The sequence below is a fragment of the Spea bombifrons genome, chromosome 4, assembly GCF_027358695.1.
Source record: "Spea bombifrons isolate aSpeBom1 chromosome 4, aSpeBom1.2.pri, whole genome shotgun sequence".
Classification (NCBI taxonomy): domain Eukaryota; kingdom Metazoa; phylum Chordata; class Amphibia; order Anura; family Pelobatidae; genus Spea; species Spea bombifrons.
The window spans coordinates 110092300-110118102 of NC_071090.1; the positions used below are offsets into that span (position 1 = coordinate 110092300).

Sequence of the window (25803 nt, forward strand, 5' to 3'; positions counted from 1 at the left end):
TTTATCCTGCCTTTTTCGTGTGTGACCTCCCGGTATTTGACTTCGGCTTGTTTCTCGTTATTGCTCCTTCGCTGCCTGCCCTGACCCGGATTTATCTCTCAGACATTGTCTTTGGCTTATTCCTTCCATGTGGTGCCATCCTGCTCTACGCTCCCTACCTATCCAGCAAGCATTCCGACAGTTGGTCGCTAGATGCCAACCTTACATATACCGTATATTGGTAACTTCTTATTTTGTACCTCAACGCAACATAACTTATCGGTAAAGGAACTACCGGTAGATCTTCTGTCTCTACCTGCTTGCAGGAGCGGAGGAAATGGCTTTTCCCTTCTACTTTGAATGTATAGAAAGTGGTACGAATGCCCCGACAACATCATGAAATAAATATGTTAAATGAATCATTAAATATGTAAATTTAATCATTTTTTTTTTTTAAAAGTAAAAAAATATGTAAGTTAAAAATTATGTAAGCTGAAAACTAAAAATGTGGAAGATATATAAAATGATGTTGTGCAATGACAATGACGGCACTTTTTTTTATTATATTATAACATATATAAGGAGACTTTAAATAGAGAAGAATAGAACATGTTGGAATCTTGGATATTAGAACAGGTTGATTTTTTTAAGATATAGGTAACCTATTTTAGTTTACTTATTTTACATAAAATATATTAACTTTGATAAAACCAATCACCGGTTTTGATATTATAGATCCTTCTGTAGTTTAAGGGAAAATTGATATACCGTATTTGCTCGATTATAAGACGAGGTTTTTTTCAGAGCAAATGCCCTGAAAAATACCCCTCGTCTTGTAATCGGGGTCGTCTTCTAATCAGACCTCAAATGAGGTCTGACTATTAGACTAAGATCTAGATCCCCCGCATCGCTGCAGGGGACCTGGATCCTCCTGTATGGTAACCTCAGCTGCTGCCGCCGTCTATCACCGGCAGCAGCCGAGGTTGCATACGCGTGTACCTTCCTGCTCCCAGGATAGCCCGCCCACTGCGGGGAAGCAGAGCTGGTTGGGGAGATTGCTCCAGAAGCAGGACCGGGACCCGGCGGCTCTGTGCCGTCTCAAAGCAGATCCGGTAGACCTCTTCAATTTTTTGGAGGAGGCGGGGCCTAGCGGGGTCACACAGCGTCATGCTGAAATCCCGTGGGAGCTGCAGCAAGCGCCTGCTGAGGCATCGCGGTGAGTGAAGTGCCTGAGTGGGTATATTAGTGTCTGGGCAGGTAGGTAAGTGTCTGGGCAGGTAGGTAAGTGTCTGGGTGGGTAGGTAAGTGTAAGTGTCTCAATGGGTAGGTAAGTGTCTGGGTGGGTATATTAGTGTCTGGGTGGGTATATTAGTGTCTGGGTGGGTATGTAAGTGTCCCCCTATATGCCACTCTGTCCCATGATATGCCTTTTAACCCCCTATATGCCATAGTGGCATATAGGGGGTTAAAAGGCATAACATGGGGCAGAGTGGCATATAGGAGGGTATAAGGCATGCCTGGGGCAGATGTGCATAACTGGCGGCAGATGAGCATAACTGTGGGCAGGTTGGTAAATAAAAGGAAATAAAAAAAAAAAAAAAAAAAGTTTACATGAATTATTTTTTTCTCCCTAAATTAATATTCAGATTTTGGGGTGTCGTCTTATAATCAGGGTCGTCTTATAATCGAGCAAATACGTTATAATAGATACATTTATTACTTTATATTTTTAATTAAAAAAAAAAAAATAGTAAAGCGTGCAAAATTACCAAGACAAAAAAGTGGAGAGAAAATGAACTATAAATTGTAGTTCTAGCCTAATTTATTTACAATTTGAATACTTAAGTCTGTTGAATTTAAGTTTTGTTAAGTTTTAGTTTAGTCTGTAGATGGCTTGTGGTTGCCATTTTATTAAATCAGCATCTGTCACCTAGAATTAATGGGAAACCCGTTCAAATGGGTAATATTATTAAATTCCCTAAATTTGGTCACCTTCTACATTTTCTTTCAGAAGATCATTCCCGGAAGTGATTCTAGAGCCTAAACTTTAAATCCACAAGTAAATTAAACATGTTAAGACTAATGCATACATTTTAATATTTTAATAACAGGCAATTTAAGTTCATCTACTGTCAGAACCCATCAAAGCAGTATATGCCCCCTTTATGCCACTCTGCCTCCAGAAATGCCCTTTAACCCCCTTTATGCCACTCTGCCTCCAGATATGCCTTATACCCCCTATATGCCACTCTGCCCCATAATATGCCTTTTAACCGCCTATATGCCAGAGTATAAGGCATTTCTGGAGGCAGAGTGGCATATAGGGGGTTAAAAGACACATCATAGGCCAAAGTGGCATTTAGGGGGGTATAAGGCATTTCTGGAGGCAGAGTGGCATATAGGGGGTTAAAAGGCATTTCTGGAGACAGAGTGGCATATAGGGGGTTAAAAGGCATATCTGGGGCAGATGTGCATAACTGGGGGGGAGGTGGGCAAATAAAAGGAAATAAAAACAAAAAAAATATTTTTCTCAATCATAGCTTTTATTAAATATTTAATAGTTTACATTAATTAATATTTACTAGCAAAACTTTTTTCCTACAGGGTAGTCTTATATTCAGGCTTTTTTCCTAAATTAATATTCACATTTTGGGGATGGTCATCTTATAATCAGGGTCATTATTATAATCGAGCAAATACGGTTTATGTCATCATATCTCAAAATATACAACTCAATGATACAAACAAGAAAACTGGCAGGGCCGGCTGGCGCTACTTTAATACTTTTTTTAAAAAAAAAATAATATGGCAAGCCGGACCAGTATTAAAGTAGCGCTGGCCGCATCAACACGCAGCGGCCTTGTGCGATGGCCGCCTAGTGATGGGAGCAGCGTGAGGGGTGAAAGCTCCGCCCTCTCGCACTCAGACTGCTGGAGCACCGGATGTCGGGTCAGTGACTTCCTGTTAGCATAGAAAACACAGTTTTTGTTTCTTGTATACATTGTACAGCCAATACACTGTTTCTTGCAGCATGCTTACACCTGTTTGGTAGGCCTCGTATTACACATTTGTATTATTTGAGCCTGAGACTAGCTTAGCGCACCGACATTTTTTCTTTTCCCTGTTTGCACATATTTGAGGTTGTTGGCTCCTCATCAGTCTGGTTGCAGCTTGCTGTCCAGGGGTTAATAGGGAGGAGGTTTAATTGCACCTCCCCCAACACATTAATAAGGTTTTGGTAGCCGTATAAACTGCTTTGTGTGCCCACTATGTAGGAGGTGAGAGTAGGTTCTCACCCTATTGAGAGTGTGCCTTGATGTGGCGGGTGAGCTTAATTATGCTTTGGCCAATTCATATAACCAAAACCTCTCATTTATATTATGTTTATATATTTGTTGCCAACTTTATTAGGGTAAGAAGCGCAGACAGTTTTTGTTTCTAGCATAGAAAACACTACCAGAGGACGGGGGTCAGGATGAAAAAGGCCCAAAGTGGAAGAAGTAGAAGGTCAGTAAACTCATTTATTTTTCTACAGACTGTATAATATTTTTTTGTATTCGTTAAAAAAAAAAAAAAAAATGTGTGTATGTAAGTGTGCCTGTGGGGAACAAACAACATAATACTTTTTTAAATTAAACAAAAAAAGAAATCTCTGTGTCTGTATGTGTTCACAAGTTCAGCTCCCCAGTGTCACCTCTGTCCCCAATCAGCTCCTCCCAGTGTCACCTCTGTCCCCAATTAGACCCTCCCAGTGTCATCTCTGTCCCCAATCAGACCCTCCCAGTGTCACCTCTGTCTCCAACCAGCCCCTCCCAGTGTAGCCTCTGTCCCCTTTCAGCCCCCCATGTCATTGCTGTCCCCAATCAGCCCCTCCCAGTGTCACCTCTATCCCCAATCAGCCCCTCCCAGTGTCACCTCTGTCCCCTTTCAGCCCCCAATGTCACTGCTTTCCCCATTCCGCTCCCCAGTGTCACCTCTGTCCCCAATCAGCCCCTCCCAATGTCACCTCTTTCCCCTTTTAGCCCCCCGTGTCGTTGCTGCCCCCATTCAGCTCCCCAGTGTCACCTCTGTCGCTAATCAGACCTCCCCCTGGTGTCACCTCAATCCCCATTAGGCTCCCCAGTGTCAGCTATGTCCCCATTCAGCCCCCCATGTCATTGCTGTCCCCATTCAGCTCTTGTATCACCTCTGTCCCCAATCAGCCCCTCCCAGTGTCAGCCCTTCCAGTGAATTAATATTTGAGAGTGTATCGGCCTACTTTAAGGTATGATCCTTGTGGGATACTCATATTAGCCTTTACAATTTCCCTGCTGCTGTGCACTATACTTCCCATAATCCTCAGCCAGTATCACGGGGGACATTTAACTGGCTGAGCATCAGGGGGACATTGGGTTTTGCTTTTTTTTTTTTACCATCCTTTGTTGCTATTAAATGTAATTATGTTAAACCACATTTGAATCATATTTGTCTTGCTTTATTACATCAATATGTGTTAGAAAATCAGGAAAAGATGGGCATGTATGGTGGGCTAATTCGGTGGCACAATGGGCCACATGACTTGCCCCCCCCCCAGGCCTTAGGCTGCCAGCCCTCCCCTGCAAACTGGTATATATGTACTTGAGGACCAGTTTCGTATAAGTTTACTGGGTATTAGGGGGTTAAGGGGGAAATGAGACAGAAGGACTATTTTACTATATAGCTTTTTATTAACACGTCTGGTTGAAACCATTGACCGGTGTCACTAGCTGATTTTTTTTTTTAGAAATCCAAAATACATTAAAGACTTTTTGTCTTGAGGATAATTAGCGGCCTAGTTTATTTGGAATCATTTGTTTGTTTTGGTCGGAGATCTCTTGAGGATTCCTGAGGCTCCTAGTAGAAAAAAAAAAAATCTATAAAAGGCAGATTGTTATCAACCTAGTGAAATATTACAAGAACATTGAGAGAACGTTAAAGACATGGTAAGAGTTATTGAACTTTTCTTCTTACATCTTCCATGGTTAGAATGCACAGTTTGATGCTAACATTTTACACAGGGCATAGATGGTACATTTTTTTCTCTGTTTTCACTGTGACATGAAAAAAAATGTTCAAAATTTGACATAATTAACTAACCTCTCAATACTCTAATGCAGTTGGGGTTCAATCCAAACTCTGATTCACTAGCGTCCTTTAATAAATAAAAGGTAATAATAATAATAATAATAATAATAATAATAATAGTCACACTTCTATGGCTTCTTTTCTAGTTCTGAAACACATTCAGAGAATTATTTTATCATGCATCACCTGGAGGATCTTAAGAACAGAACAATAATCCAGGATTTCTGGATTCTTGGATTTAAGAATATTCACAACACTAAATTCTTACCGTTTCTTTTCTTTCTAATTATTTATATTATAACATTATCTGCTAATTTCACAATCATATTACTGGTCGTCTTGTGTCGCCACATCAACGCTCCGATGTACTTCTTCCTCAGCCACCTGTCTCTCAACGACATCCTTATCTCCACAACCATTCAACCTGAAATGCTCCGGATTATATTGAGAGAAGGAACTTCTATAACCCGAGCTGGCTGCTTCACCCAATTCTACTTTTTCTTAGTTTCCACTGTTAATGAGTGTTTCCTCCTCACCGTGATGTCCTATGACCGATATTTGGCCATCTGTAACCCATTGCGTTATTCCTCCATCATGGACTTTAAACTTCGTATTCTTCTTACATCTTCATGTTGGGTTTGTGGAATAATTATTTCCTTACCACATATTGTTCTTTTGCAGAAGATGACATTTTGTGGGCCAAAAAGAATTAACCATTTTTATTGTGACCTGCTTCCACTTCTCAGACTTTCCTGTTCAGACACATCGGCTATTGAAACTGTAACTACGATCAACTCTGTCCCTATATTATTTCTACCATTATTTTTTATCTCTGTGACGTATGCGAACATCATTGCCGCCATCCTCCGGATCTCTGCCTCGGCTGGTAGACGAAAAGCCTTCTCCACCTGCAGCTCCCACCTGACCGTGGTCTGTATGTATTATGGGACGTTGGTGTTTAATTATCTGGTTCCGTCTGAAGGACAATACTCAGGGTTACAAAAAATGATTTCTGTCTGTTACACTATTGTGACCCCGCTGTTAAACCCCTTAATATACAGTCTAAGAAATAAAGAGATTACACGGGCACTAATAAAATGTATCTTTCACGAAATAAAATGAATATAATGTATACAGTATCTGTAGTAGAAAACTCCTACAATAATATATTACACTGCGAATACCTCACACCCATCCCCCGCTATAATATATTACACTGCGAATACCTCACACCCATCCTCCGCTAGAATATATTACACTGCGTATACAGGGCCAGCCCAAGACAAAATGCTGCCTGGGGAGAAGTTTAAAATGCCACCCCCCCATTATCTACCCTTCCTCTCCCCCCATTTTACTTACCTTTCAGCAGTCCTGCGGCGAGTCTCCCTGCCCGGTCTCGGTGCCGGCTTGTAATGCTGAGCGCCGGAAATGACGTCATCTTCCGGCGCTCAGCATTACAAGCTGGCACCGAGACCGAGCTAGAGAGCTCGCAGAGGAGAGAGAGAGGGGTGCCGAGCGTGTACTAACAACTTGGTAAGTGAAAACCACTCGGCGCCTCTCTCTCTCTTCCGCTTTAAAAAAAAAAAGGGCTTAGGGCAGCAAAGTGCCGCCCCTTCAAAAGTGCCGCCTGGAGCAGTTGCCCCACTCGGCTCCATTGTCGGGCCGGCCCTGTGCGTATACCTCACGCTTACTCCCCTCTATAATATATTACACTGCGTATACCTCACATCCATCTAGATTATATTTACACTACATATACCTCACACCCACAATAAGAGTTAAATGCATTTAACTCTTATTGTGAGGGGTTCACAAATGTATCCCATTGTCTATTTAACCCCTTAATGACAACTGGAGGCACGTCACCCGAAAACGAAGGGTTAAAGACAATTGACGTGTCCAGACCGTCATGACTTCTAATGGATTCAGAAAGCGATCTACATTCGCTTTCTGCACCCAAACAGTGTTGCTGTAATGCCTCGAGGTATTCAGCAACACCACAGTCAGCACCAGCAATACCGTGATCAGTATGGCGTGGACGCCCGCTTTAAAAGAGCGGGTGTCGTGTGACAGCGACATATACCAGGAGCTGTAAATTCATACATAAAGTATGTGTGTAGAGAAAAATACACACAAAAAAATACTACTGCAAACTTTGAAAAATTGCAAAGAGTTAAAATACCAGCATTTGAAATACCCTGGGGTGTCTCGTTTTCAAAAATATATGGTTTTATTGGGCACACTGCATTGGCCCGGCTCAAAGATGTACCAAATAGGGCATGGGCAGTGGATCACCAAATGCCAAAGTTCAACATTGAAAAATGTGCATGCTCCAAATGTGGCCCTTTTGCCCCAAAACAGCCAGGCGCGGGTATCACTGTACTCGGGAGATGTTGCTGAACACACATTGGTGTGTTTTATGACAGTGGCATATACCAGGACCTTTTAATTTATACCTGAAGTACAATGTGTGTGAAAAAATAAACAAAAAAATGACTACCACAAAGTTTGACAAAGACCGGTGGTAGAATTAATGCATGGAAAGAGTTAAAATACTAGCATTTGAAATACCCTGGGGTGTCTAGTTTTCAAACATATATGATTTGAGGGGGTAAATTGCATTGGCCGGCTTCAAAGATACCCGAAATGGCACATGGGGCAGAATGACCAGATTTGGAAAAAATGGTTTTGAAATAGCAAAACGCTACTTGTATTTATTGCCCCATAACGTGCAGAAAAAAACATAAAACATTGGGTATTTCTAAACTCAGGACTAATTGTAGAATCTATTTAGCAGGTTTTTGCATTAGCTTTTATAGATGAGTAAAAGTTAGAAACATTTTTCAAAAATTTTCACCATATTTTATACTTTTTTTTAATAGTAAATAATATGATATAATCATATAATCAAAACAATGCCATCTAAAGAAAGCCCTTCTTGTCCTGAAAAAAACAATATATAACTTGTGTGGGTTCAGAAAACAGGAAAGAAGAAAATGACAGCTAAACACGAGCCCCGCAGAAATGTTATAACAGCCATTGTCACAAAGGGTACAAAAAATAAAGTCAGCCGTTGTCACGAAGGGGTTAAGAGACAAAATGAAAAATCTTTATTTTGAAAAAGAAAATTCTTCATTTTGTAATTATTTTTTTAATGCAAACTAGCATAATTTTTTGAAACACAAGTGAACAGTGGGCAATGCTTTCACCAATCCATGGCACTCATCGGTAAAAATCACGAATCCCTCAAACTTTATCCCTTTCCCTGGCCATTGTTACAGAACACAGGGCAAGAATATAAAAAATATACTTTTTTTAGAAGAAAATACACAAAAAAATATAAAGTTTCTGCCTTAATTTAGGAAAGTTTTTACCTGTAATTGATTAAGAAGCACAGTTTCTAGTAGGAGGGGTGAGTGAATTAGCCACATTACTAGAAAAGCGTACATCCAATATGCATATACAGACAATGGTATCACAAACATATTATCAGATATTAACCCCTTCAATCCCATGTCCGTTCAGCAATTATTCCCCTTTCCTATGAATAGTGTACCCATGTAAACTATATATTGTTTTTTTCAAGGAGAGATAGAGCTTTCTTTTGATACCATAGTTAGATGATTGGGGAAAGAAAAAATAAATGAGAGGTTTTGGTTATATGAATTGGCCAAAGCATAATTAAGCTCACCGCCACGTCAAGGCACACTCTCAATAGGGTGAGAACCGACTCTCATCTCCTACATAGTGGGCACACAAAGCAGTTTATACTGCTACCAAAACCTTATTAATGTGTTGGGGGAGGTGCAATTAAACCTCCTCCCCATTAACCCCTGGACAGCAAGCTGCAACCAGACTGATGAGGAGCCAGCAACCTCCCATTTAACCCCTTGCCTTAGTTAGATGATTAGCTGAAAATTTAGAATGAGAAATTTAGTAAAAACTAGCGAAAATTAGAAAAAACCCACCAATTTTCTTTACATTTTCCCTCTGAATCCTCACAAAATTAGGTAAAGTGATGGAAAATCACCTCCAACTTTATCAATTCAGGTGTCCTGATTTCAGAAATACCTAATTTATATAGATTTTCCATACTTTCCCAGCACCAGGGAGCATACTATAAGGTGTACATTATTCGTAGAATTTTTATGCTTATGGCTTAACGGGTTTGGGGGTTGTGAACGGGGGCAGGAGGCTTATACTGGGTAGATGTTGTGTTAGGGCAATGGGATGTAAGGTTGTTTCTTCTTTTTTTATTATTATCTTTTTTATATATATATATATATATATTTTTTTTTTTATGAAAAAGTAAGCATGATGTGTGTTTCAACTGCTGCACTAAGTTTCTTCTGCCCGACCACTGCATCTACATTGCCACCCCTTGGGCCTGCTTATGAGTTTGCCTAGGCCAGAATGCATCGTTAATTAAAAGAGTGAAATAATGGTTCTCCTTTCACATGATTTAAGACAAAAAAATCATATGGCTGCTATTTTTACTTTTATTATTATTATTTTTATTATTATTACATACAACATATAGTATGCCATCATAGCTCAACGTACTATGAATGCAATATTAAAAATATACAAATCAATAATACAAACAAGCAAACTGGTATATATGTACTTGAGGACCAGTTCCGTAAAAGTTTACTGGGTATTAGGAGGTTGAGGGGGAAATGAGACAGAAGGACTATTTTAGTATATAGCTTTTTATTAACACGTCTGGTTGAAACCATTGACCGGTGTCACTAGCTGATTTTTTTTTTTAGAAATCCAAAATACATTAAAGACTTTTTGTCTTGAGTATAATTAGCGGCCTTATTTGGAATCATTTGTTTGTTTTGGTCGGAGATCTCTTGAGGATTCCTGAGGCTCGTAGTAGAAAGAAAAAAAGATATAAAAGGCAGATTGTTATCAACCTAGAAAAATATTGCAAGAAGATTGAGAGAACGTTATGGACATGGTAAGAGTTATTTAACTTTTCTTCTTGCATCTTCCATGGTTAGAATGCTGTTTCTTACTCGTAGTATATTGCGGGACAACGGCTCTTTTAACATTTTTCAGTGTTGCTGTTCAGCTGTGATTTTCTTCTTTCTCATTCCGTGCTCCCACACATATTATATATTGTTTGTTTTTTTCAGGACAGGCAGGGCTTTCTTAAGATAACATTATTTTTATCATATCATCTAATTTACTTTTTTTAAAAATGTTAAAATGTGGTGATTTTTTGTTAAAAAAATTAATTTTTCACACTTTTTAAACAAAAAACTTTTAGTCATCTGCAAAAACGAATGAAAAAACCTGCTAAATAGATTCTACTATTTGTCCTTTTTTGCTTTTTTCTGCACGTTATGGGGTTAATAAGTACCAGTAGCGTTTTGCTATTTCAAAACCATTTTTTCCCCAAAGCTGCTCATTCTGCCCCATATCCTATTTCGGGTATCTTTGAAGCCGGCCAATACAATTTACCCCCTCAAACCAAATATCTTTGAAAACTAGACACCCAAAGGTATTCGAAATGCTGGTATTTTAACCCTTTCCATGCACTGATTTTACCACCAGCCTTTGTCAAACTTTATGGTAGTAATTTTTTTTTTTTTCACACACACGTTGTACTTCAGGTATAAATTTATCGCTCCTGGTATATGTCACTGTCACACAACACCCCAATATGTGTTCAGTAACATCTCCTGAGCGCAGTGATACCCCCCATGCATGGGTTTGAAGGGTTATTTGGGAGGTAAAATGCTGCCTTTGTGTGTATTTTTATGCCATTTAGACATCTGATCCTACTGCCCCCATGTCCCATATTTGCGACATCTTTTAACTCTTTCCATGCGGGAATTTTTGTCAAGATAAAGAATTGTAGGACTTGCTCATTAAAAACTTTTTTTTTTTTTTTGGTGACAGTGGGGATTTTTACATGTTACCATATCTTTTTTACATTTTTTTTTGAACATTTTTGAACATTATTATTATTTTTTTTTTATACTAATCACTCTGATTAGTGAGCTGGGCTCCATTGACCTTGCATGGTTGGATGCAGTACCTGCATTCAACCTGCAGATGGAGCTCGAGAGTTCTCAAGAGGGTCTCGATAGACCCTCCGTGAACTCATATCTATTGTTGATGCCATCGTGTGAATGACGGCAACGTCATGTACATGATGGCACTTGTGGTTGCTCTTCGGAGCAATCACAAAGCTATTGGGGTAGGGGGGTTGTGTTACTACATGCTTCGATATCTTTGATGATCGGTGCGGTGGCTGCTATTTTTCTTCCGGGGAGGGCTTTCCTCCCCGGATCCACAGTCAGTCTCACTTGTGAGGCTTCTGTGGATACTGCAAAGCCGCCGATCGCGGCGATGCAGCTATTTAACGGCAGCCCGTACATGTATGGGCTTTGTCGTTATCACGTTGCACTGCAAGCCTGTACATATATGTGCTTTGTTGTTAAGGGGTTAATAAATAAATGATAGTAATAATAATAATAATATAATAGTCACACTTCTATGGCTTCTTTTCTAGTTCTGAAACAAATTCAGAGAGTTATCTTATCATGCATCACCTGCAGGATCTTAAAAACAGAACAATAATCCAGGATTTCTGGATTATTGGATTTGAGAATATTCACAACGTTAAACTCTTACCTTTTCTTTTGTTTCTAATAATTTATCTTGTAACATTATCTGCTAATTTCACAATCATTTCACTGGTCATCGCATGTCGCCACATCAACGCTCCGATGTACTTCTTCCTCAGCCACCTGTCTCTCAACGACATCCTTCTCTCCACAACCATTGAACCTGAAATGCTGCAGATTATATTGAGAGAAGGAATTTATATATCCCAAGCTGGCTGCTTCACCCAATTCTACTTTTTCTCAGTTTCCACTGTTAATGAGTGTTTCCTCCTCACCGTGATGTCCTATGACCGATATTTGGCCATCTGTAACCCATTGCGTTATTGCTCCATCATGGACCTTAAACTTCGTATTCTTCTTACATCTTCATGTTGGGTGTGTGGAACAATTATTTCCTTACCACATATTGTCCTTTTGCAGAAGATTACATTTTGTGGGTCAAATAGAATTAACCATTTTTATTGTGACCTGCTTCCACTTCTTAGTCTTTCTTGCTCAGACACATCGGCTATTGAAGCTGTAACTACGATCAACTCTCTGCCAATAGTATTGCTACCATTAATTTTCATCTCTGTGACGTATGTGAACATCATTGCCGCCATCCTCCGGATCTCTGCCTCAGCAGGTAGACAAAAAGCCTTCTCCACCTGCAGCTCCCACCTGACCGTGGTCTGTGTGTATTTTTGGACGTTGGTGTTTAATTATCTGGTTCCATCTGAAGGACAATACTCAGGGTTACAAAAAATGATTTCTGTCTGTTATACTATTGTGACCCCGCTGTTAAACCCCTTAATATACAGCCTAAGAAATAAAGAGATTACACGGGCACTAATAAAATGTATCTTTCACGAAATAAAATGAATATAATGTATACAGTATCTGTAGTAGTAAACTCACGAAATAATATATTTCACTGCGTATGTGATGGACTGGAAAGAGTACTATAAAAATTGTTAGAAAACATATACCTCTCGTTTTTATTGGTTTATTAGTACAGTTCATGGAGTACTATGTGAGGATTGATGAAGCCGCCTGTAGGTGGCGCTGAATGCTGTAATGAGGGGGTAAGTGACATTCTGGCCAAAAGTGACTGCAAACTGTCCCTGCTTCTCATTATTCTCCAGGTATGAAAAACTGTTTAAATAATAGCATTTTAACTAAAACTGATATGTAAGGGATTCATAATGGCTCATCAGTGGTGTATGTTCAGTTAAAAGCAAGTATTGAGCAATGCAAGGTGTACAAGTTCTCAAAGCTTAAAAATAAATCGTATCGTTAAAAATATAGGCTCAAACTAACAGATGCAACATAAAAGAGGTAAAGAAACAGTAATGCAGATTAGTTTAAATCTGTTCTGCAATCCGGAAAGAGTATTTAAGTCTAATTTGTGTACGGAGTCTGGGACGTTAGTGTGAGGAACGAAAATAGTGAGACTGACGAAACGCCTACCTACAAGATGGACGGTACGCCAAAAAGAGGGCATACCCAAGTAGTGAGAATTAAGAAATGGAGAGGGTGGGGGAACAGTGTGACCCCCGACTCAACGCATCGCACCTGAGGGTGAGTGGTAGGGGTTAAGTAGTTCCCCAGACTCCGCCCACAAATACGGCCATTGCCATAGCCTCTAACGAGTATGTGGAATCAGTGGCGGAACTACCAGGGTCGCAGGGGTGCGACTGCGACCGGGCCCCGGCGGCAGGGGGGCCCAAGCCAAGGGGCCGCCCAAAATCTTTTTTCCGTTTTTTTTTTTTTTTTTTAAATAAGGCAGGGGCGTCCAACATGCGGCCCGCGGGCCAAATGCGGCCCGCGAGACCTCGAGGTGCGGCCCGCGTAAGATCGGCAGCCACCTCAAGCCCTGCTACTTACTTGTGGGAGGGTCTTGTGGACTGCACAGAGGAAGCGGAGTTCACGTGACATCCTACTTCCTCTGTGCTTTAGCAGAGAAGGCAGAGGGAGGCCGCGCCCCCTGCTGAAGTCTGTGAGCGGCATCGAGGAGCTGCAGTACAGGTAAGGGGGTGGGGAGGGTGTTTGAATGAGTGTGTGTGATTGAGGGAATGAATCTGTGAATGAATGATTATATGAATAAATGAGTGTGTGTGTGTGTGATAGCATGGATGTGTAAGTGCTGGAACCTAGGCATGATGGGACTGTGATTGCTGTTAGCAATCACACTCCTATCATGCCAAGTCAGCCAGTACATGCTGAAACCTGGCCAGCTGCCCCCCTTGTGTAGTGATGCTGCCAGCAGTATGGGGTCTGCACTTACAGCCACCCTGTACCAGCATGTACTGGCTGACTTGGCATGATAGGAGTGTGATTGCTAACAGCAATCACAGTCCCATAATGCCTAGGTTCCAGCATTTACTGGATGGATGTGTAAGTGCTGGAACCTAGGCATGATGGGACTGTGATTGCTGTTAGCAATCAAACTCCTATCATGCCAAGTCAGCCAGTACATGCTGAAACCTGGCTAGCTGTCCCCCTTGTGTATTGATGCTGCCAGCAGTATGGGGTCTGCACATCACTTGCAGCCACCCTGTACCAGCGTGTATTGGCTGACTTGGCATGATAGGAGTGTGATTGCTAACAGCAATCACAGTCCCATCATGCCTAGGTTCCAGCATTTACTGGATGGATGTGTAAGTGCTGGAACCTAGGCATGATGGGACTGTGACTACTGTTAGCAATCACACTCCTATCATGCCAAGTCAGCCAGTACATGCTGAAACCTAGCTAGCTGCCCCCCTTGTGTAGTGATGCTGCCAGCAGTATGGGGTCTACACATCACTTACAGCCACCCTGTACCAGCATGTACTGGCTGACTTGGCATGATAGGAGTGTGATTGCTAACAGCAATCACAGTGAGCACAGTCCCATCATGCCTAGGTACCAGCATTTACTGGTTGCCTGGGTATGATAGGAGTGTGATTGCTGTTAGCAATCACACTCCTATCATGCCAAGTCATATTGCTAATTTTGTCCAATTGTGTGTTACCTACTTTTATTAAACATGTGAGTTTTTATTATTATTTTTAAAGGTGGGGGTCATTTTCGGTTTTGGCTAAGTGAACCCTGAATGTTTTGGTCCAGAATTTTCATTTTAGTTCATCCCTAGAATAAATCTAGGGAATCCTGAATTTGTAGTCGCAAAACTTTCTAGGCCCAGAAATCAGTGAGAGGAAGAGTAAAGGTTTTGTGTCATTTTACTTTATTTTAATCTGCATATTTTATTAAAGGCCATATTTTTTGTCACAGTGAAAAATGAGTGCGGCCCGCGCATGTATACAATTCTGATGAAGTGGCCCACTGCAGAAAAAACTTGGACACCCCTGGATTATGCCCTTTGTACATGCGCCCCTTTTTCTTTGATTTTTTATAGATATGATTCAATATGTAAATTGAATTTGTTGAAAAAAAATTGTTGGGTAAAAATCATGTTTTTTTTGGGGGGGTGGGGGGTGAGGGGGTGGGGCCCTTAACATATTCTCGCACCCGGGCCCTGAGGCGTCTAGTTACGCCCCTGTGTGGAATTGGTGTATATATGATGGTAAATGAAACGCAGGACACTTGTTATTTGGATACGTTTATTGAAGTGGTCCAGTGGAAAACATTCCAGGTCTAAAGGAAAAACCTGTTTTGTATTTTGTTTTCAGCAGTCAGACACAGTAGTGTGAGTTGTGAATCGACTGAAGTAAATTGAACTGAGTGTACAGACTGAGCATCTGAAATTGTGAATATGCACACTGACAGCACTGATCTGTGAACCTAGAGAAAATATGTTATTAACGCTAAAAAATGTTATGGAAAATCTTATGCTTGCCTAAAATGCAAAAGTGGCTAGAATAATAAAAAAATAAAGCCAAACAGCTAGAATGACACTGACTGCAAACTGCTCCCGCTTCTCATTATTCTACAGTTGCTGCCTCTCGTTCCGCCATGTTTGAAACCAGTAACATTTACCACACACCCATCCCCCGCTATAATATATTACACTGCGTATACCTCACACCCACCCCCCCGCTATAATATATTACACTGCGTATACCTCACACCCATCCCCGCTAAAATATCTTACACTGCGTATACCTCACACCCATCCCCGCTAAAATATATTACACTGCGTATACCTCACACTCACCCCGCTAAAATATATTACACTGCGTATACCTCACACTCACCCCGCTATAATATATCACAGTGTATCCCTCACACTCATCCCTCTATAATATATTACACTGTGTATACCTCACACCCATCCCCCGCTAGAATATATTACACTGCGTATACCTCATACTTACTCCCCCCTATAATATATTACACTGCATATACCTCACACTTACTCCACTCTATAATATATTACACTGCGTATACCTCACATCTATTCCCCGCTAGAATATATTAAACTGCATATACCTCAGACCCATCCCTCACTAGAATATATTACACTGCGTATACCTCATACTTACTCCCCCCTATAATATATTACACTGCATATACCTCACACTTACTCCACTCTATAATATATTACACTGCGTATACCTCACATCTATTCCCCGCTAGAATATATTAAACTGCATATACCTCAGACCCATCCCTCACTAGAATATATTACACTGTGTATACTTCACACCCATCCACCGCTATAATATATTACACTGCGCATACCTCACACTTACTCCCCTCTATAATATATTACACTTTGTATACCTCACATCTATTCCCCACTAGAATATATTACACTATGTATACCTCACACCCATCCCCCACTATAATATATTACACTGCGTATACCTCACACCCATTCCCCGCTAGAATATACTTACACTACATATACCTCACACCCATACCCCGCTAGATTATATTTACACTACATATACCTCATTCTATTATATCTTACAATATGGTGAGATTTTAGAGTGGAGATTTAAATTCACAGGAAATGTAAAATGTAAAGCCTAAATATCAGGCAATTAAAATTTTTCATGGCTACAGCAAGTTTGTGATCGGAACCTACACTGAAAATATTGTAACAATAAAACATATACACCAGTACGGCCACATGAAAACGAACACGAAGAGTGCGTTTTCGTGTTCGTTCCGAAGACACAGTGAAGAGAAGACAGTGCTGGTAAAACGTAGGTGAAGACAAAGACTCACACGAAGAATCTTCGCCTTCGTCTACTAATCTCCCCGGTCCCTTCCCCATCCAGCCTACCTTATCTTCACGGCATCGCGGGAGCTAACTGAAGCGGAAATCCACAGATTCATCGTCAGGGGTTACAGGGTAGTGGGAGTGAGCCTATTGGTCACCTGCAGGGTCTTCCTAGGCTCACTTGCACGGCCCCTTATCACTAGTTGCTATGCAGAAAAGAAAAACAAAAACCTGGGACCCTGCTGCAACTGTTAAATGTCCATGCCAGCGACCAACAAAGTCGCTGGTACGGACATTTAACTTAGCATAATAACGTATTATAATACTGCCCTCTATTGGTACGATACATTGAGTAGCTTAATAAGTTATTATGCTACTCAATGCATAACCAACAGAGGGCAGCATTCTGTCCGAAGATATATTAGCCATATGTGGCAGTGTGTTCATTTTCATTTATTAATTATTTAAATAAAATATATTCCCATGATCCGCTGGTCTCCCCGCTGCAACAGTTAAATGTCCGCACTCGTGGACATTAATTCTGTCGAACTTGCAAACTCTTTTTTTCCATTTATTTTGTTTTTTTGTATTAAACTATTACACGAAAGGATCATGGGAATATATTTGAATAAATGCAAATGAGCACACTGCCACATATGGCTAATATATCTTCGGACAGAATGCTGCCCTCTGTTGGTTTTACATTGAGTAGCATAATAAATAACTGGATTTCAAGCATATGGAACAATGCTACTTAATGTAAAACCAATAGAGGGCAGCATTCTGTCCGAACATATATTAGCCATATGTGGCAGTGTGCTCATTTGCATTTATTCAAATATATTCCCATGATCCTTTCGTGTAATGGTTTAATACTAAAAAAAACCAAAAATAAATGAGTTTGCAAGTTTGACAGAATTAATGTTCGCGAGTGCGGACATTTAACTGTTGCAGCGGGGAGACCAGCGGATCATGGGAATATATTTTATTTAAATAATTAATAAATGAAAATGAACACACTGCCACATATGGCTAATATATCTTCGGACAGAATGCTGCCCTCTTTGGTTTTACACTGAGTAGCATAATATTCTGCCCGAGAATATATTAGCTATATATATGGTAGTGTGCTCATTGGTCGCCAGCAGGAGGCCCCCTGCTGGCGACCAATGGAGTTGCTGATACGCACATTTAAACTACTGGTGCCAGAGCTGCTGCGGTACGCATTAACCCCTTAACCGGAAAAAACGAAGAAAAAAACATATTCGCGGAATACGAAGATTTTTTTTTTGACGAAGATGAGCACGAAGACGAAGACGAAGAGCCCCCTGGTTCCCAAGTCTAATAATAATAATTATTAAAAAACAGTTTAAAAAAATAGTAAAATGTAAAAATAATTTCCCACTGATGTCAACATCGGGAGAACCTTCAAGTTCCAAAATACTGTAAAAAAAAAAAGGCAAAAAAAAGTCCTTAAATTTGTGCTTTAGCTTAAAACAATTTGCATGGAAAGAGTTAAAATACTGGCATGTTAAATGCCCATGGGGTGTCTACTTTTAAAAAATGTTTGATTTGATGGGATAAATTGCATTGGCCGGCTTCAAAGATACCCAAAATGGCACATGGGGGGAAGAATGACCAGATTTGGAAAAAATGGTTTTGAAATAGCAAAACGCTACCTGTACTTATTGCCCCATAATGTGCAGAAAAAACATAAAAACATTGGGTACCGTATTTTATAAGACGACCCCCCAAAATCTGAATATTAATTTAGGAAAAAAGAAAAAACCTGAATATAAGACGACCCTATAGGTCAAAAAAAGTTTTACCAGTTAATGTTACTTCATGTAAACTATGTGAACTATTTTTTTTTATAAAAGCTATGATTGAGAAAAATATTTGGTTTTATTTCCTTTTATTTACAACCTGCCCCCCCCCCCGTTATGCACATCTGCCCCCAGGCTTGCCACTCTGCCCCAGAAATGCCTTATACCCCCTATATGCCACTGTGCCCCATGATATGCCTTTTAACCCTCTAAATGCCACTGTGCCCCATGATACGCCTTTCAACCCTCTATATGCCACTGTGCCCCGTGATATGCCTTTTGACCCCCCTATGTGCCACTCTGCCTCCAGAATTGCCTTATACCCCTATATGCCACTCTGGCATTTAGGGGGTTAAAAGGCATATTATGGGGCAGAGTGGCATATAGGGAGGTATAAGGCATTTCAGGAGGCAGAGTGGCGTATAGAGGGTTAAAAGGCATTTCTGGAGGCAGAGTGGCATTAAGGGGGTTAAAATGCATTTCACAGAGCACTCTGCCTCCAGAAATGCCTTATGCCCCCCATTTAACACTCCCTCCTCCAAACTTACCGGTGCTTCTGAGTCCCCGGTGCTTAGTCCGGGCAGCGTGTAGAGCTCTACAGGATTCGCGTACACAACTTCGCTCAAGCGAACACAGGCATAACACAGGCGGATCCAGGTCCCCTGCATCTGAGTCCCCGGTGCTTAGTCCGGGCATCGTGTAGAGCTCTACACACTGCCCGGACTAAGCACCGGGGACTCAGATGCATCGCTGCGGGGGATCTGGATCTTAGTCGCATACTAAGACCTATTTGAGGTCTGATTATAAGACGACCCCGATTATAAGACAATGGGTATTTTTCAGAGCATTTGCTCTGGAAAAAACCTCGTCTTATAATCGAGCAAATACGGTATTTCTAAACTCAGGTCGAATTGTAGAATCTATTTAGCAGGTTTTTGCATTAGCTTTTATAGATGAGTAAAAGTTAGAAAAAGTCATTTTTTCTAAATTTTTCACCATATTTTATACTTTTTTTATAGTAAGTAATATGATACAATCAAAACAATGTCATCTAAAGAAAGCCCTTCGTGTCCTGAAAAAAACAATATATAACTTGTGTGGGTTCAGTAAACGCGAAAGAAGAAAAGTACAGCTAAACACGAGCAAAAATAAAATCAGCCTTTGTCACGAAGGGGTTAAGAGACAAAATGAAAAATCTTTATTTTGCAAATGAAAATTCTTCATTTTTTAACTATTTTTAACTATCGGTAAAAATTACCATTCCGTCGAACTTTATCTTTTTCCCTGGCCATTGTTACAGAACACAGGGCAGTTTGACATGGGAATAAATAATAATCAGGGTCGGCCTTAGGGGTGTGCGATGTGTGCGCACAGGGCGCTATGGCAGCAGGGACTTATATTAAAACATGGGGTTTTTTTTTTGCTGTTTTTTTTTTTAAACTTTATTTAACATCATTCATTTAAATAAAGTTTTAAAAAAACAAAAAAAAACACCGATGCTTTAATCTAAGTCCCGGGCAGGGGCGCCGAGCGGTTGCTCATAAAGTTCTCAGCAACCGCTCGACGCCCCTTACTCTCCGTGACTCCGTTGCGGTGCCGGCATTTCATGTTGAGCGCCGGACTATTCTGGCGCTCAACATGAAATGCCGGCACCGCGGCAGAGCGAGAAGACGTGATGCCTCCCGCTCCCACCGCAGGACTCCTCGAGGTAAGTTAGGATAAGGAGAAGGGGGGGGTAGTTTGAAGGGGCGGGGGGGTAGTTTGAAGGGGCAGGGGGGTAGTTTGAAGGGGCAGAGGGGGGGTAGTTTGAAGGGGCAGAGGGGGGGTAGTGAGTGCAGAGTAGTAGTCTGCACAGGGCGCCAGAACACCTAAGGCCGGCTCTGATAATAATAATAAATAATAATAATAATATAAAAAATATATTTTTTGTGAGAAGAAAATACACAAAAAATATAAAGCTTCTGAATTAATTTAGGAAAGTTTTTACCTGTAATTGATTAAGAAGCACAGTTTCTAGTAGGAGGGGTGAGTGAATTAGCCACATTACTAGAAAAGCGTACAATCAATATGCATATACAGACAATGGTATCACAACCATATTATCAGATATTAACCCCTTCAATCCCAGAGGTTCTTGGTACCTCAAGTCCCGGAGCAATTTTGCCATTTTTGGGGTATGTCGGTTCAGCGATGATTCTCGTTTCCTGTGAATAGTGTACCCATGGAAACTATATATTGTTTTTTCAAGGAGAGATAGAGCTTTCTTTGGATACCATTGTTGGATGATTAGCTGAAAATTTAGGATGAGAAATTTAGTAAAAACCCTAATTTTTTAAAAATGTTCCCTCTGAATCCTCACAAAATGAGGTAAAGTGATGGAAAATCCGCTCCAATTTTATCAATTCAGGTGTCCTGATTTCAGAAATACCTAATTTATATAGATTTTCCATACTTTCCCAGCACCAGGGAGCATACTATAAGGTGTACATTACTCGTAGAATTTTTCTGCTTATGGCTTAACGGGTTTGGGGGTTGTGAACGGGGGCAGGAGGCTTATACTGGGTAGATGTTGTATTAGGGCAATGGGATGTTAGTTTTTTTTTCTTTTTTTTATTATTATTTTCTTTTTTATATATTTTTTTTTTCTTTTTTTTGTATTTTGTTGTATTTTTTATATATATATATTTTTTTTTTTAAATGGTTACAGGTCATCTTAGGGACCTCTTGAAAATGTTATTAGTGCCAGTGATGTCACAATGACATCACTTAGCTCACTTTATTTTATTTTTTTTAAATTATTATTTATTGTATTATTTTAGTGATTGTTTTTTTTGTTAATTCACTAACCTTTTTTTTCCCTCTGTTTCTTTTTTCAGCATGGGTGAGAAACATGTTTGGTCATATAATTTCTGGCATCTTGATCTTGGCATTTGATTTCTCCTTATCTGACCTTTTGGCTCAGCTGGCTAGTCTACCATTATCCAGCTGGTGGATCAGGTGGATCATCATGGTTGCATGAAACCAAGGGCTCAACCTAAGGTGAAAGCAGTTGAAGGATAAAAAGAAAACTCCACTATGGTCCTAAGGCTGTGTCACTTCTCCTAGTATATAGTACTGTGCAAAAAAAGCCGTAGAGTGAGAATGATTTTTACAAAATAGACATGTTAATAGTTTATTTTTATCATTTAACAAAATGCAAAGTTAGTAAACAGAAGAAAACTCTAAATTAAATTAATATTTTGTGCGACTCCCCCTTCGTCCTTCAAAACAGCATCAATTCTTCGAGGAGCACTTGCACACAGCATTTTAAGCAACTTGGCAGGTAGGATTCATGTAATTCAAGACATACTCGGTGATGTTGAGATCGGGGATCTGTGGGAGCCATTCCATCGCTTCCTAGAATGAATTTGGGGCCAATCATTATGGTATTGTATGATGGATAACTATCTGCCTGTACTTCTCAACATTGAGGAGACTGACTAAATCCCTAACTCCATTTGCTGAAATGTAGCCCCAAACTTGCAAGAAACCACCACCATGCCACACTGTTGCCTGCAAACACTTCAGCAAACAAACTGCCTTCTGCTACAGCCAAATATTTCAAATTCTGACTCATCTGTCCAGAGAACCTGCTGCCATTTTCCTCCAACTTCATTTCTGTGTTGTGATGAGTAGTCGAGCCACTCCTCAAGTCTTCCATGAAAATCAATTCTGACCAAACTTCTCTGGACAGTAGATGTGTTTACCAGAGTCCAAATGTTTTCTACCACTGCTGAGCCGATGGCACTGATGGACATCTTCCAATAATGAAAAAGTAAGCATGATGTGTGTTTCAACTGCTGTACTTTCTTTTGCCGACCACTGCAATGGGCCTGCTAATGAGTTTGCCTAGGCCAGAATGCATCGTTAATTAAAAGAGTGAAATAAGTATTTTTATTTTTTATTATTTATTATTATTATTATTATTTTTATTACATACAATATATAGTATGCCATCATAGCTCAAAGTACTATGAATGCAATATTAAAAATATACAAATCAATAATACAAACATAGCTTTTTATTAACACGTCTGGATGAAACCATTGACCGGTGTCACTAGCTGATTTTTTTTTTTAGAAATCCAAAATACATTAAAGACTTTTTGTCTTGAGGATAATTAGCGGCCTAGTGTATTTGGAATCATTTGTTTGTTTTGGTCGGAGATCTCTTGAGGATTCCTGAGGCTCCTAGTAGAAAAAAAAGATATAAAAGGCAGATTGTTATCAACCTAGACAAATATTGCAAGAACATTGAGAGAACGTTATGGACATGGTAAGAGTTATTGAACTTTTCTTCTTACATCTTCCATGGTTAGAATGCACAGTTTGATGCTAACATTTTACACAGCCCTTACAAAAAATTACTGCAGTTTTTCTGAAGTAATACTGCAGTTTTTTGGACATGAAAAAACTGCAATACTGCACTTTTACTGCAGTTTTACTGCATTTGTACTTCACTGTACTGCAGTTTTACTACACATTTACTGCACTTTTTTTTATATTGCAAACCTACAGTTGTAATTCAATATGCTGCAGCTTTATTGCATTTGTACTTCCGTACAAAAATAACTGCAGTAAAACTGCAGTACAGTGAAGTACAAATGCAGTAAAACTGCAGTAAATGTGCAGTATTGCAGTTTTTTCATGTCCAAAGAACTGCAGTATTACTTCAGAAAAACTGCAGTAATTTTTTCGTAAGGGAGGGCATAGATGGTACATTTTTTTCTCTGTTTTCACTGTGACATGAAAAAAATGTTAAAATGTTCAAAATTTGACATAATCAACTAACCTCTCAATACTCTAATGCAGTGGGTGTTCAATCCAAACTCTGATTCACTAGCGTGCTTTAATAAATAAAATGTAATAATAATAATAATAATAATAGTCACACTTCTATGGCTTCTTTTCTAGTTTTCTAGTTCTGAAACACAGTCAGAGAATTATTTTATCATGCATCACCTGCAGGATCTTAAGAACAGAACAATAATTCAGGATTTCTGGATTCTTGGATTTAAGAATATTCACAACACTAAATTCTTACCGTTTCTTTTCTTTCTAATTATTTATCTTATAACATTATCTGCTAATTTCACAATCATATCACTGGTCCTCGCATGTCGCCACATCAACGCTCCGATGTACTTCTTCCTCAGCCACCTGTCTCTCAACGACATCCTTCTCTCCACAACCATTCAACCTGAAATGCTGCAGATTATATTGAGAGAAGGAAGTTCTATATCCCAAGCTGGCTGCTTCACCCAATTCTACTTTTTCTCAGTTTCCACTGTTAATGAGTGTTTGCTCCTCACCGTGATGTCCTACGATCGATATTTGGCCATCTGTAACCCATTGCGTTATTCCTCCATCATGGTTTTTAAACTTCGTATTCTTCTTACATCTTCATGTTGGGTTTGTGGAACAATTATTTCCTTACCACATATTGTTATTTTGCAGAAGATGACATTTTGTGGGTCAAATAGAATTAACCATTTTTATTGTGACCTTCCTCCACTTCTTAGTCTTTCCTGTTCAGAAACATCAGCTATAGAAACTGTAAGTGTGATCAACTCTGTCCCAATATTATTTCTACCATTAATATTTATCTCTGTGACGTATGCGAACATCATTGCCGCCATCCTCCGGATCTCTGCCTCGGCTGGTAGACAAAAAGCCTTCTCCACCTGCAGCTCCCACCTGACCGTGGTCTGTATGTATTATGGGACCATAGTGTTTAATTATCTGGTCCCATCTGAAGGACAATACTCAGGGTTACAAAAAATGATTTCTGTCTGTTACACTATTGTGACCCCACTGCTTAACCCCTTAATATACAGTCTAAGAAATAAAGAGATCACACGGGCACTAATGAAATGTATCTTTCACGAAATAAAATGAATATAATGTATACAGTATCTGTAGTAGAAAACTCCCAAAATAATACATTACACTGCGAATACCTCACACCCATCCCCCGCTATAATATATTACACTGCGTATACCTCACACCCATTCCCCGCTAGAATATATTACACTGCGTATACCTCAGACCCATCCCCCGCTGTAATATATTACACTACATATACCTCACACCCATCCCCTACTATTATATATTACACTGTGTATACCTCACACCCATCCCCCGCTAGAATAGACTTACACTACATATACCTCACACCCATCCCCCGCTAGATTATATTTACACTACATATACCTCACACTCATCCCCCGCTAGATTATATTTACACTACATATACCTCATTCTGTTATATTTTACAATATGGTGAGATTTTAGTGTGGAGATTTAAATCCATGGGATGTCTACTTTTAACAAAATTTTGATTTGATGGGGTAAATTGAATTGGCCGGGTTCAACAATGTCCCAATTAACACAGGGGGAAGGATGGCCACACATCTAATTTCCAACTAGAAAAATGCACACGTACCAAATGTGGCCTTTTAGTTCCCAAAAACCCGACAAACCATATGGGGTATCACCAGGCCCGGGCTGGGACAAAAAATAGGCCCGGGCATTTAAGCCTGAGCAGCCCATATTTATTTATTTATTTATTTATTGTTAAAGCCCACCTGTACCATCTTTGCATTTAATCATTCACACAAATCATTAACACATTCATTAATGCAGTCTCACAAATCATTCAAGCAATTCATCCTCACATGAATTCATTAATTGTCATACGCATTCACACAATTCATCCACGCATTCATTCATTCATTCTCATACGCATTCTCACTACCCCCTCTCTTCATCTTATCTGCCCCTTCTCACTATGTTCCCCCTTTTCACTATGTAACCCCCTTCCCCACTTCTGAATATGTACCGCCTCTATCTATCCCCTCTCCCCCTTTCTCACTATCTAACCCCCCTCTGCCCCTTCTCACTGCACCCCCTCCCTCACCCTACTTACCTTGTTGCCGGAGCAAGCAGCAACTGCGACCGCGCCTGTGGCAGGGCAGGATTGACTTAGGGGCTGATGGAGCTGCAGCTCCAGGCCCACACCTTAAAATAGGTCCAGTCAGGACTGGACTGACTGATCCT

The 25803-nt window shown here is 40.0% G+C and overlaps 3 protein-coding genes across 3 annotated transcripts; all 3 read left to right on the plus strand.

Moving 5' to 3' along the window:
• Positions 1 to 5259: 5259 nt before the first annotated feature.
• On the plus strand, positions 5260 to 7981 carry LOC128491696 (olfactory receptor 5V1-like). The gene is made up of 2 exons (XM_053464008.1): positions 5260 to 6181; positions 7965 to 7981. The coding sequence occupies exons 1-2, from the start codon at positions 5260 to 5262 to the stop codon at positions 7979 to 7981; spliced, it is 939 nt and encodes a 312-aa protein (XP_053319983.1).
• A 3661-nt stretch (positions 7982 to 11642) lies between these two features.
• LOC128491697 (olfactory receptor 5L2-like) lies at positions 11643 to 12774 on the plus strand. Its single transcript, XM_053464009.1, has 2 exons — positions 11643 to 12564; positions 12719 to 12774. The coding sequence occupies exons 1-2, from the start codon at positions 11643 to 11645 to the stop codon at positions 12772 to 12774; spliced, it is 978 nt and encodes a 325-aa protein (XP_053319984.1).
• A 10922-nt stretch (positions 12775 to 23696) lies between these two features.
• Positions 23697 to 24641, plus strand: LOC128491698 (olfactory receptor 5V1-like). The gene has a single exon (XM_053464010.1). The coding sequence runs from the start codon at positions 23697 to 23699 to the stop codon at positions 24639 to 24641; it is 945 nt and encodes a 314-aa protein (XP_053319985.1).
• The last annotated feature ends 1162 nt before the right edge of the window (positions 24642 to 25803 follow it).